Source organism: Heloderma suspectum, chromosome 1, assembly GCF_057233095.1.
Source record: "Heloderma suspectum isolate Gila_16-S chromosome 1, 16-S_ref, whole genome shotgun sequence".
Taxonomy (NCBI): domain Eukaryota; kingdom Metazoa; phylum Chordata; class Lepidosauria; order Squamata; family Helodermatidae; genus Heloderma; species Heloderma suspectum.
The window spans coordinates 278619436-278633881 of record NC_139458.1 but is presented as its reverse complement, the minus strand read 5'-3'; the positions used below and the strand labels follow the sequence as shown (position 1 = coordinate 278633881).

The 14446-nt window shown below is 40.8% G+C and overlaps 1 protein-coding gene and 1 long non-coding RNA gene across 8 annotated transcripts in view; one reads left to right on the top strand and one right to left on the bottom strand.

The window, feature by feature from the left end:
• The window catches only part of TRAPPC12 (trafficking protein particle complex subunit 12), a 73947-nt gene that overhangs the window by 32641 nt on the left and 26860 nt on the right, over positions 1 to 14446 (top strand). For all 7 annotated transcript variants that reach the window (XM_084826716.1, XM_084826718.1, XM_084826717.1 and 4 more), the window contains one exon: positions 8028 to 8140. In XM_084826716.1, the coding sequence (XP_084682842.1) occupies positions 8028 to 8140 (113 nt within the window). The remainder of the gene's footprint in view (positions 1 to 8027; positions 8141 to 14446) is intronic.
• LOC146359155 (uncharacterized) overlaps positions 1 to 14446 on the bottom strand; it is a 45022-nt gene that overhangs the window by 11330 nt on the left and 19246 nt on the right. The gene's annotated exons all lie outside the window — the stretch shown is intronic.

Genomic DNA, 14446 nt, shown 5'->3' with positions numbered 1-14446 from the left:
TTTGCCCATTTTTATTATATATAAATTGCATGTTTCTAAAACGTTGAAACAATGGTAGGTGTTACAGTATTTTAGTAAAGTAATTATGACATGAGGGGGAGAGGAAAGGTAAGGTTGAGAGAACAGAAACTTCTTCCTTTAGTGTGCAAGTTGACACAGGGCACACTTGAAGAATGTGTTGTGTTCCCCCTCTAGTGGCTGCCTCACAAACAGTAACACCCTACATTCACACCTGCTGTTGAAAGTGTTATTCTTCTATTCAGAATTCAGAATTCCACATTGGAGATCCTTATAGTTGAACCTCCCTGAATTCTATGATGAGGACTTGCCAGGGTGGGGTGGGGCTATATTTTCAACCCCTTTCTCTTTCTGTTAAACAAATAAAAGGCAGCAGCTATTTCTTGTGTTACCCAACTAGTTCTCTGCATAGCATCATCAGTGTTGGCAATAGTTGGCATAGCACAGGAAACTCCTGTGTCCAAAGAATTACTAAGATTATTTTTCTCTCAATTTCCTCTGCCAGGGTAATCAGTGCTAAGTAGGATAACTTCTTATTTTCTTCTCATGTCCCCCTCTCCCTATTGCTCCTGCTCTCCTTTGGTCCCTTAATAGGGATCAAAGGAGAGCAGGAGCAAGGGGGAGAGGGGGACTTTTGCAGCTTGATTCCCTACCCCCACTCCCTGCAGCTCATTTTCAGTTTCTTTGCCACCTCTTCGTCCCTTGAGTTTTATTTTCCATACGAAGTAGGACTTGCATAGGACCTTTTTAAAGACTAAATATTTTATATGTATATCACACTCACACATGGAACTCCCAGTTGTGTCCCCTCCAGAATACTGGCCAGGTCTGCACCTGTTTTGTTTCCCCAGACCATTCAGGGGCTGTTACGTAGGACCTTGGCCTGTAACAGAAGGATTTGGAAAATGAAAGTCTTTCTTTTTTTTTTCTGAGCTCATGGAAATCTCATTTTGTTTGCATGTCTTTGTTTCTAAGCATAGGATTTTAGTTACAAAATATTGTCATCTTGACTGTAGCATTTTTGTTTTTCATACATGTTGATGGCCATCCTTTTTTTTTTTTTGAGCCAAACAATTTTTTAAATCAAAAATAGCTGTATTTTCCCCATTTCTTTCCCAAGATGCTGTTTTAAATTTACTGTAACCCCCTCCTCTGTCACTTTTCCCTTTGTTAAAATCTGACCTACAGTAATGCACATTTTTATTCGCGATAGAACTTAAAGAGCCCTACCTGCTATAGAGAGGAACTGACTGGTACACAAGGTAGTGGGTTGCAGTATACTAGTTTCCTGCCATGTTTTGATAAATGAGGAATTGATGGTTGTGGGGGAAGGGATGAAAAACAATGCAGTCATAATTAGAGGAATTTTCTATACATACATGCGTGCACAGGCGCACACACACACATATGGAATTGATATCTAATATAAAGAGGTTCCATCACACTCTAACATGGTGAGGATACACTCAGAATGGTGCTTTGTAGGGAGGAGCAGGTATAATTCTTAATGACTGAGGTCATCACTGGCAGGAAATGGGTTTTACCCCCATGCCACTGGTGTCCCCACTTGGACTTGTTTACATTCCCTCATATCATTCTGTAACTCACTCCTCTGGAGAAGAGGAAGAAGAAAGTACTGTGTTTGGGAATACAATGGCAGTGAATCAACTGTTGGCCCAGTTCCCACGAAAGGGATCAGTGGAAGGGAGGGAGAGTACAAAAGGGTTCTCTACATAGAACGCTTAAAAGTCCTTGTAGTATACAGCTCACCTTCCTCACACACCCTACCCATCTTAATGGCTGATATTTTGCTGTCTGATTAAGATTGGTTTCAGACATTTTGAGAAAAAAATCTGCTTTCTGTGCTTTCACTCTAATGTCTGAAAGTGCAGGAAGATGCATAATCTGTTACATGTCTGAAGCCTACACACCTCCCTCATTCAAATTTCCCTTTCAGCATTACATTAGAAGCACACAATTCAGAAGTGTTAGTGAGGCTTCTATGCATTTGTTTATTTTAAATAAGAATTTCTGCCACACCCTTCCAACGAATATGCATCACTCAGGATGGCTTACAACAGTTAAAATAATATAATCATAAAACAATTGTTTGTCAGTGTTTCTCATAGTAAGCGTGTTTAAAAGGTTCTAAATACAAGATGCAGAAACAACCTATTCCTTGGCTTAGTCCTCTGGAACTATAGAAATTTATTTTGAAAATAGGTTATTACTGCTGTGAGATACTGGTAGATGTGCATAATTTTTCTAGTTCGCTGTGACTAACCAATGCACCTTGTTTATGTAAACCTCAGTGTGATTTTTTTCCAATAAGGATATTTCATAGCTCATAAACCTAGATCTGACAGAGCTTCTCACACTGAAGGAGATTCATAGGTGTGCCTCACGTGAATTGTCAGGTTCTGTCCAGTTTTTTAATTTTTCCTTATTAGTATTTGATACCTGTGCTGTAAAACTTACCTCTCTTTACCCTTCATTATTCAGGCTTTCATGTTACAAGCTTCTTTCCCTGTTTGTTTCAACTTCCTACTTAAGCAGTTGCTCAAGGAACACATTTTCAGCCCGTTTTATTATATATATTTCATTGTAGAAAGAGATATATATTTATGTATTTGTCCTTATGCAAGTTATCAACGATTGCAAACATCTTTTGTTGCCTATTCTGTACCATGCTTAGCTTTTAATTGCTTTTAAAAAGTAATGCTTTTTTAATAAGGTTGAATTTATTTATTTATTTATTTATTTATTTATACTATTTATATACCACTCCACATCAGAAGATTTCGTAGTGATGAACAACAAAGGTAAAAGAATAAAACACCAGGTTAAAACAGTTAAAACATTTTTTTTTAAGAGAAATTCCAGTAAGGTCGAATGTAATAAACCATGGCTGGTCACGCAAGGAAGGCCTCTCGAAATAACAATGTCTTCAGGAGGCACCGGAAGGAACACAACATTGGCACCTGCCTGACCTCCAAAGGCAGGGAGTTCAACAGGAAGGGGGCCACCACACTGAAGGCTCTTTTCCTGGTGGACTCCAACTGGGCCATGGGTCCATGTGGAACCACCAGGAACATGCCCTCTGATGACTTCAGTGACCAGGCAGTTTGGAAAAGAAGGAGGCACTCTCTCACATATCCTGGTCCAAAGTTATTTAGGGCTTTGTACACTAGTACTGATACCTTAAACCTGGCCCGGCAGCAAATAGGCAGCCAATGCAGTTCCCTCAGCAAAGGAGTTGCATGCTGAAAAGAGGCAGCTCCCAACAACAGCCAAGCTGCTATATTCTGCACTAGCTCCAGCTTCCAAAGCAGCCTTAAGGGCAGCCCCACATAGAGTACATTGCAGTAATCCAGTCTTAAGGTTACTAATGCCTATACCACAGTGGTCAAGCTATCCCTGTCCAGGAGAGGCTGTAGCTGGTGAACCAGCTGAAGCTGAGATTGTGTTGTGCTTTTTGTTCCTAAATTTTTTACAGTAACATACAGCCCAAAGAGGTTAGCCACTGTGGCCACTTGGGCCTCCAACCCAAAATATATGTTTTAATCTGTATTTTCATAGTTTTATCATTACTTAGGACATTCAGAAATCTATAGAAGGACTGTGAACTAGGTTTACAATACAGTATTTCCCCTTGTTTTTATTAGGGGGGGATTAGTCTGCTTTCTCTAGTACTTATGGAAAATTTTGGCGGTATCATATGAATTATCTGAATGATTTATTTATGTACTTATTTTCTCATTGGTAGCCTGGATTCATTTCCTCCCTTTGTTTATATTTTCAGATTAAGACTCTCAAACAGTTTTTTTTTAGTCCAGAGGCTCAATTTCTTTGCTATTTGGGGTCCAGTGAAAAACTACATTTTGGTAGATTTTTCCTTTCAGCAGGAGACCATGTTAGCTCCTTTTGGCCTGGCTTCTTAATTCTCAGCAGGAGGAATTTAAAAGAAAATTCTTTGATGAAAAACAATGTGGTGGTGTCATAGAGCAACAAATCAAATGTTATTGTTTCAACTGAAATTCTGATAGAGCACTCTCTCAAGTCTGATAAGTCTTCAAAGTCAACACTTCCTGTGCTTCTGTCATCTGATTGTTTTTTGCTTTTTATCACCAGAACTGATGAGCATTCATTGACAATTCAGAAGTGTCTTTCTGCCTTTTTAGTCCTCAGTGCACTCTGTAAAACTTGACTGAGTAGCTCTAGGAGCCTTTTATACCCCTAAACCTTCTCGGCCATCAAGATTGATGTGTGTGCGCGTGCATAGATACGCACGTGCACGCGCACGCGCACACATGGTCACTTTGCAAACTTTGATTCACAACCATCTCCCTTCTCAAAAGACTTTCACCAACTTGTCATTACCTCTTTTGTGCTCCCAAGATCTACTTTGATATATTTTTGAGGCAGCAGTTCAAAGTTGATGATGATTCTTTCAGTCCGAAAGAGCCAGTTTTTGAATGCTAGATACTTTGTTTTTGAAAAGACAGAATGTTTCTTGAGTTTTAAAAAATTATTCCAGAATCACAAAACTACGTGCAGTAGACTAGTTAGTTCCTTTATTATGCATATAAATTAGATTATATCAGGCTTCTCTCAATATGAAATTGAAATATACACAATTCTTCAACAAGAAGTAGTATGACATTAAGTGCATGCTTTCAGGGATTTGTGATTTTAATTTTAGTGGGTGAAATCAGACCTTGCATGAGTCAACTTCCACTCACGTAACGAGATTTCCGCAGTCCCTTGACCCCCCCCCCCCCAGTCTGCTCCAGAAGATCCCTCAACCCCTCGGAGGGTGCGCACATTTAAGGGTGCGCAGCAGGCTGCAGGGAGAGTGGGAATTGTCCCATCCTAGATCAACTGACAGAAGCTATTCTGTTAGTGGAAGTGGTTAATTGGGTACTAGCCAGTATTCTGTAACGTACATTTTAATAACTTTATCTTGCGCTTGTTTGCTTTATTTTGTTTTTGATGTTGGGTAGGGTTGGATTTTCAGTATAAAATAGGTTCTTTTAAAAATAACATATTGTACCTTTCCATTGAAATTCAGCTTACAAGATAACTCCTTTTGTGCAGAGTAGTATCAAGTGTTTGCACAGGGACAGCTGTGACTATATGATATCTGCTTTGATAACTTTAATTAAAATGAGACAACTGAGAGAATTGTTTATCAGTGATAAATTTGGCAAGGCAGTCAGAAGAATATCAAATCTTGGCCAAAAGTGAGGTGATTATGCTAGGTGCTCAGAGTAAGCACCATTATATCCCATGGGTCACAGTCCATTTGTTTGTTTGTTTTTAGGTGTATGTTTATCCCACATCTGAACCTTGGTTCCCAAGGCAGCTTACAACAGAATTTTAAAATCCATACAAGAAATAAAACTGATTAAAATCCATACAAGAATAGAATTAGTAAAACCAATAAAAACGGCAAAAGCATCAGCAGCAAAATACCATAAGAACAATTTAACTCTTACTCAAGCCCTTTCCTCCTCCTTATCTTCCTCAGTCTCGAAAGTGGAGCTCTTGGGGAAGCTACATCGATGGCTAATAAGAACTGAGGAGGGGGGCATTGGAGGGCCAAATGCAGCCAGGGATATACATGTTGCCTCTTTCTGTCCTAGGGCACCAGTGGAGAAATACATTATTAATGTCAATCTTTGTGTGTGTTTCTCTCATTCTAAAAGAAAATTTACTGATCTGATTGACCTCAAGTTACATATCTGTGCTCAAATACCCTGCCATAGCATTAAGTGAGTCCTCGCTTGTTAGTACTGTATTTTCATATACATGGAAGTCTTTTTTTTCTCTCCTAGAGTGCAACTAACAAAATGAAATATTTGAGCAAAATTATGATAAACAAGGCAAAGAAACATTTTCTGAACTTAAACTGTGTTTTGTAAAACTACTGAGAGTCTTGGTAGTAATTTTGCTTAGTTTGAATGCAGTTGGGGAATGGGGGAGAGAAGTCCCATCTCTTCCAAAGCCATGTCTTCCTCCCAATAAGTTGCACCCGTGACTGTTAGCCTTCTGAAAACACTTTCAAACTCCCAAGCTCTGAACCCAGCAGAGCTCAGATGTTGGCCTGCTATCCTTAATATATGTTTCTACCATTTCTTTGCCAACCAGGAGTTCTGGTGTAATAGAGCAATAGAGACGGAGCTCCCCCTCCCGCCCGCCCCCCAAAACCCTGAATTGAGCCACGTAATAATCCACTTTGTAAGAAATTTACTTCAGTGCAGGTTGGCTGGCAACTTTATTCACCATTTTAAAATGAAGCTATGGGGTTAGCTCTGGTATTACGTCTTTGCACGAGGTTATGGATTTCCATGGCTTGCTAACCTCTGTACTAATGAGTTGGCCTTCCATGCAGCAGCATGTAGGATCATTAACTTTGCTTAATAACCAGACTCGGAGCTAGCAAAGTCATATTTTTCTCTGTGGCTTGGTGAATACCCATCTTTCTGTGGAGTGAAGCTTTTTTATTCAGTAGCTGTCTGAGAAAGGGAGATCGTGAGTAGCAGGAATGTAGTAAGGCAAAAAAAAGTGTGGTTTGGGAGTCAAAGCCACAAATGGCAGGAAAATGGACAGTTATAAAGATCCAGAAGAGAGCCTCACACTCTGAATTTCCAGTGGTTAAGAAGTCATTTCAGAGTAACCCTGGGCTGACAGGCAATTCTGTGTTATTAACTAGGCTCCCCACCCCATCTTCCATGGTAAGGTGTATTTAAAGGGTTACCTGTAACCCTTTGCAGAAAATAGTAGTCTTGAATCACGTTTATCTCTATGATGCAGAGTGTGTTCAGCCCTTCTCTGTCTCATCACGAAATGACCCTGTCGCACATATGCTTCTGTCATACAAGTCTACCTTTTCCCTTGCCAATCTCAGGTGTGCATTTATGGATATGGTAGTCCCCCAGCATGTTAACATCTGACATATTTCTCAACACAATTATGCAAAATATAATTAAAACACGTTAAAAATAAGTGTAGATCTCTATCAATGGTATTTGAAGTACAGGGAACAATGGTTTCCACACACACACAAAGGAATAGATTTGCTGACCTCTGATGACTCTTGCAGACTTAAAGCAGTTAATGAATCATGGTTATTTAACCCAAAGTGGGATTGTGGTGTTTGCGAGACCATGGGTTATGTGAGGATTGCTTCAGCCTCATGTAGCCCATGCTCACCATGTTCGCTCGACACAACAACCCCCGAGTGGGGCTTGATTATGCAAAGTAAATAACCTACAACAAGCTGCACCATGTTGTGCAAGTGAGGTTTTTGAGTAAAAGAGCTGGAAACCAGAGTTCCGTATAGGTAGAACTTGAAAACAGTTGTTGGTATGCATTCAAACACAAAAGAAATACAGGTGCATAACACTAGCCTGATTAGGATTTGTATTGCACTTATAGTTCTGCAATAAAAGGGAGATCATGGCTACATACTAGCCTGATTTCACTTGCTCATCACTTCTTTGTATCATCTGTTTTGAAATTTGGGGGACAGATCTTAGGCAAATAATTAATTAACTGCAGTGATAAACAGGGGCGATGACGTGGTGGTGTGTGTATTAGTGAGAGAGAGAGAGAGAGAGCTGTCTAGAAATCTGTAGTTTGATCTCACTAAGTTGTGTATCATACCTGTATTTAATTTGTCTCTGAAGACATAAAATTTTAATTTAGGTTGGATGTAGGATCTGTCTTCCACAAGAGGAAGGGCTTTTCTCACAGAAGGTCCCTCTGCCTGATTTTTTGGGGGTGCCCCCTCCCACCCACACCACAGCTCACCCAATTCATCAGGGTCTCCTGGCTTTATGTAACATTTTCAGGGGTCTGGAGGGCTTGCAGTAAGGAGGAGGTGGCAGGGAAGTCCACTTCCACCGGCCCTGTTGATTCAGCTTAAATCTGGATCAGCCTCTTGGGTAAATGCAGATCCCATATTTGCAGTAAGAGTAATCCATATGTGTCCATTATCTTTCTAGGATCCATGGTTCCTTTTTCCATGCGGATTTTGCATGCTGAACTTCAACAGTACCTAGGAAATCCTCAGGAGTCACTTGATAGACTGCATACTATGAAAACAATCTGCACAAAGGTAAACGTTTTTCTAGACTGCCAACTCAACACTTAAGCATCTGTAGCTTTGCTCTCTTTATACAGAGTGGCTAGATCAAACATCAAGCTTCAGCCATCTATTGAGCAGTTAATACATGCAGGTATGATGCAATAATACCAGAACACAGAAGGTAGGCCTAAAAAGGAGCTCCTCTTGTCCAGTCTTGCTGGGTTAACCATCTTTCTCTGCAGACTTACTAAAATCCAGAGACAAAAGTATGATTGGGGATAATCCTCCCTTGTTTTCACATGAGTTCCTGATTTCAAGATCACGCTTGAAATGGCAAAAGGGTCTTCGTTTTTAGTTAAACTTTTGATGGAATAGAACAATGACAAGATACTCAGGCACCGTCAGCGTCTGAGCTAGGCTGGGCTCATGGATAACTAAATGGATCTGAATCTGGACCTTGAGTGATCATGTGTAATTTCCAGCACAGGGACCTTGAAATCAGTGGCTTGAACTGGAAGTGAGGAATGCTAGAATGCCTAAAGGGAATGGAAGATTCTGTTAGCCGAAAGTCCAGGCTCCTCATATTTATGGCTTGGCCAATCCAGAGGCATCATGCTAACTGGTCACTTGCTGGGGCTGATGCTGCATGCCTCTGTTTGTTTCTGTGTTTGAAGAGGGTTCTGTGGTCTGAGCACACATCATCCTGCGGTAACTCACTTGACTTGATCCCAGCCTCGGATGCCAAGTCCCAGCATCACTAACAGTCAGTGTCAAAAGCTACCAGCTTTAGAACTAGGAAGCTATGGATTTTTGTGCTGCTGCTGTGTGTGATGAATTACCTGGGCTACAGGTTGCAGTGCTCATTGAACTCTGACGTGTTACTAGGACCCAGAATGACCCTTCCAGTCCAGGCAGGCCATTGATAAGTTGCCTAGGCAACAGCAGTATCCTCTTTGTCTAACACCTGACTTGTGACTGCAGACTCCTAGTTTCTGGCTCTTAGCTCTCACTCAGTGGCTGTCCAAGGCCTAGCTCTGCAGTCTGCTGTGATTACTGGCACAGGTATGTACAGGTATGTTATACAGTATTCACTGGCAATCAGGAAACCTCCCCCTCCCGTTACAAATTGATGCTGATTTACAATCATCTTCATTGCCAGCTGTCATGTTACTTGAAAAAGGAGTAGGACTACTGCATTGGCTTCCTGAAAGCATTCTGTCTCTAACTAAACAAAGTGTTAGGGTTTATTTTGATAATTCAATCAAAGTTAAGTACTTTTAAGTTCCATTGACTTCAGCTGGGTAGAGTTAAGCACATGGAATGCTCATTTACTGAAATCAGTGAAATTTAAACGTGCCTAACTGAGATTGTGTTGTGCTTTTTGTTCCTAAATTTTTTACAGTAACATACAGCCCAAAGAGGTTAGCCATGTGAATGCTTGTTTCCTGACCTTACACTTTCATTCTGCATTATTATGGAATAGGCAGCCAGAACTATACACACATTTCACATGTAGCCACACCATCGATTTGTATAAGGGCATCACAATTCTAGCCATTTTATTTTTTTTATCCGTTTCCTAACTATCCCTAACATGGAATTTGCCTTTTTTCACAATTACTGAAACTGAGTTGAAGTTTTCATTGAGCTCCCCAGACCTCCCAAATCTCAATTCTGGTTAGTCACCACTAGTTCAAATTCCATCTGTGTAAAGTTAAGATTTCTTCTCTCTTTTTTTTGCAATATGCAATACTTTATTCTTACTTACATTTAATTCATTTGCCATTTTGACAACCATTTACCCTGTTTAGAGAAATCCTTTTGGAGCTCTTCATAGGCTGCTTGGGTATTCACTATCCTAAATAATTATTTACCTAAACATTTGTGCACTTCACTGTCCTCTAACTACACATCAGTTAATGAACAAGTTAAATAACACTAATCCCAATACAGATACTTAGGAGGCCCAGCCTTACATCCTCTGTTGTGAGAACTGCCCATTTACTCTCTGCTTCTTGCTGTTTTAAAACATCACTAATACAAGGATTATGAATTACATTCTCTTATCCCATGAGTGCTATGTTAACTCAGAAACCTTTGGTTAGAGTCTTTGTCCAAAGCTTATTGGAAGTCCAAGCATACAATATCAACCAGGTCACCCCTTTCCACATAGTTATTGACACTATCAAAGAACTCCAAAAAGTTAGTGAGGCAGGACTTTTTTTGCAAAAGGCATACTGATCCTTCCTCCAGAAAACCTGTTCTTCTGTATGCTTTAATTATGCTTTCTGCCAGTTTACCCTATCAGATATAAAGCTAACTGGCTTATAATTTCTGGGTTTCCCTGTGGATCCCTTTTTTAAATTTGACATTACATTGTCTACTTTGCAGTCCTCTGGAGCAGAGGCCAATATTAGACATAATATTGTAAGAATTGAAAATAAGTTTCTTGTTGACGTATTCTTGGGTGAATGCCTTTGGGACCTGGTGATTTGCTAATTTTTTTAACTTGTCTATAGGTTCTAGAACTTCATCTCTTGTCACTTCTATTTGATCTGATTCTTCAGGCACCCTGAAAAAAATCAGTTAAGGCAAGGTATCAGTCCTACATCTTCCACAAGAAATATAGATGCAAAGTATTCATTTCAATTCATTCAACTTCTCTGCAATTTCTCTATCCTCCTTTAGCACTGCTTCTACTTTTTTGGTCTGTAATGGTCCAACCATCTCCCTGGCCAGTTTCCTTCTTCTGAAGTCTTTATAGGAATATTTATTGTTGATTTATTTATTTCTTATGTTTGTAGTCCTCACAATAACAAAAGTTCTCTCAGCTGATTACATAATACTAAAAAAAGAAAATCATAGTACACAATAAATAATATCAGCACAGGAAATACAAATACAATATAAACTATCTAAAAGCAGCTAAAATGCCTGGGAGAAGAGGAATGTCTTTGCCTGGTGCTAAACATTTAACAGTGTGGGTACTAGGCAACTAAGCAGGGCACCACAGCTGAGAAGGCTGTCTTTGTTGTAGCCACTCACCTAACTTAATTCAGCAGGAGGAAGGCCTCCATAGATGACCAGGCAGCTACTTATGGGAGGAGGCATTTCTTTAGATCGGAGGTCCCCAATGTGGCTCCTGCAGGCACCCCCATTGGCACCCCTTCCAAAAGGGGTTTCCTGGCCCCCTTCCAAAAAAAATCCAATAAAATTTTGAAAAATGTTAGGGTACCAGGGTCTCTTTCCTGTTCTTGAACCTGCTGCTGATCAGCTGTTCAGCAGGCAGGAAGAGAAAGCAAGGCAGAGGGGTAGAGGGGAGAGAAAGAGCGAGGCTAGAGACTAAGACAGGGAAGAAACAGTGAGGCAAAGAGGTGAGGGGGAGAAAAATAGCAACGGTGGAGGCTGGGAATGGAGAGAAACAGCAAGATGAAGGGGGTGAATGGGAGAGAAAGAGCAAGGCTAGGAAAGGAAAGAAAGATGAAGGCTAGGGACAGGGAAGGGAAAGAGCAAGGAAAGGGGTTGGGAGAGAGAAATATCAAGGCTACAGGCTGGGAGTGGAGAGAGAGAGCGCGCAAAGGGGAAAGGTCTGTGTGGACGGAAGAAGACTGGGCGGGCCAGGAAGCAACTCTTTCCATTTCCCCCTCCCTTCCAGCCTCACTGTTTTTCTCACACCACCATCTCTTGACTAGCCAGGCCCCCACTGCAGTCATTATGTGACAAGCCACATCTTCCATGGGAGCCATTTTGTGGTGGAGCCCACAGCAGTTTCTCAAATTCCCAAATGTGTCCACGGATGTGTCCACGGATCCAAAAAGGTTGGGGACTCCTGCTTTAGATACTCTGGTCGTAAGCCATTAAGGGCTTTAAAGGTCAACACCAACATTTTGAGTTTTGTCCAGTAACAGACTAAAAAGTCAGTGCAACTTCTAAGCACTGGCATGACACGTTCATGTTGACCAGTCCCAGTTAGTAACCAAGCAGCTCTATTTTAGACTCACTGACATTTATAAATCATTTTCAAAGGTAGCCCTATGAACAATGCATTGTACTAATCCAACCAGGAGGTTACCAAGGAATGGATAACTATTGCCAAGCTATCTCTCCAGGTAGGGTTGCAGCTGGTATAGCAGCCTAAACTGATAAAAGATGCTCCTAGCCACTGAGGCCACTTGTGCCTCAAGTGACAATGATGGATCCAGGAATATCCCCAAACTGTATACTTGATCCTTCAGGGGCAGTACAACCCCATCCAGTACATGTTGAACACCACTCAACTGGGCAGATGGACCACCCACTAACAGTACCTCCATCTTCAGACAAGAGCTTCAGTTTATTGGGCCTCATCCAATCCATTAGCCTGCTCAGGACATCCACTGCCTCACGTGGGTGAGATGAAAAGGAGAGGTAAAGCTGGGTGTCTTCTGCATATTGGTGACATCTCCACCTACATTCCCAGATAACCTTGCCCAGCGGTTTCATGTGGGTCTTAAAAAGTATGGCAGATAGAATTAAACCTGGAATTGCCACAGAAGAGAGCAATAATCCCCCAGCACCACCTTCTGGAAATGGCCATCCAGGTAGGAATGGAAGCACTGTAAAATGGTGCTCCCAACTCAGACAGCCAATCCAGAAGGATACCGTGGTTGATAGTATCGAAAGATGCTGAGAGGTCCAAGAGAACCAAGAGGGCTGCGCTACTCCTGTGTCTCCCTCAGCAAAGGTCATCTCACAGAATTGCAAAGGCAGTTTCTGCCCCAAAGCACGACCTAAAATTGGATTGAAATGGATAATAAAACCAATGTCATCTAAGAGACCTGGAATTGATGTTTTTACCAATATTCCCTTCAAATTCTTTTTTTTTTTTTTTTCATTTGCCTTGTCTACTTAATGTTTTGCCAGAATTTGGGCTCCATTGAATTCTTCCTGTTTGGGCAAGACTCATTTTCTGAAGGAAGCCTTTTATATTTTATAGTCATGCATAGATTATTACAGACATTTAATGTATTCTCTGTGTTGCTTCTTAGACGTTTTCCTAGTTTTTATTTCATGAAATGTAGAGCTTTGTTTCTGTTTTCAGGAGGAATGTTAGATTGTGGATTCTTTCCATTGAGTAAATATGTAGCCTATAGGCATTACCAGAAAAAAACTCAAAGGAAAATCAGAATGGTGTATTCCGAACTTCAAGAGCCTCGATGGAGCTCCTTGCTTTTTCTGAAGGGTTTTAAGCTTCTAGTTTTGTTTTTCATTTGGGCCACTGGCCTTCCTTACATAAATCAATGTACTTTGTCCTGGTGAGCCAGCCTAGTAGGGGATTGTCTTCAGGCAAACAAAAGCTGCAGCATGGATATTCATTTATTTTTTTCCTCATTCATCTCTGTGAAATATTCCTTCGGAAACCTAGCTGGGACCACTTAAAGACTGGTACTGGTAAGAGGAACAGTCTAGCAGGCATTAACCTGGAGATATGTTGGAGGGTGGAGGGGAGGAATGTAAAAGGAGACAATGTAAGTATGTATTTATTTAAGCTTCCCAACCCTCCAGTGATATTTGTGGCACAATTTTTTGCAATATACAAAAGGGTAGAATTTAGCCTGGATATTGGCTTGTTTTTAAATATGCTGTTGAACAGAGGTGGGCAGACTTCACATTTGTGGGGTCTACTTTGTTTTTTACTAGAACCCTGGCATCCACTAACGAGATCCAAGTGCAAAATAATGGCTGGAGAGTGGAAGGGCAGAGGAACTAGACACAAAATACTGGTCAAGGGAATAGAACAAATTGTCTCCTGCAACACATGAGCAGTAGATTGGGATGACCTGCATTCTCAAATCTACATTTGAGTTACTGTAGATCAGGTATTCTAAGATCCCTAAAATTGGCCAGCAGAGCTGCACAAAGACCTAGTTAAACAGAGCTACTTTACAGTTGAGGAATATGGAGTCTGGGACTGACACAAGGCAAGGAATTCTTTTTACTTGCTATTGTTAAACTATTGGGAGTTAGAAAGACTTGCTGATCTACTGCAAACCACCCAGAGATCTATCAATAGATCCTGATCTTTTTGCTGCTCACTCCTGCTGTTGAGAACAGATTAGTTTTTCCTCACCTCAATGAAGGGAAGCAATAATCTGAACCACTTGAACTTACATAGTAATTGGTACTCACTGTAAGGCCTGTCATGTCACACAGCAAAGTTTATCCCATGCATCTTGAATTAGGGCCGCAATGTTTAGTCAATTAATTGGTTGAATTATTTGTTTGTTTGTTTATTTAATTAATTTCTCTATTGCCCAATAGCCGAAGCTTTCTGCTTCGCAGAAAGTTCGCAAAGAT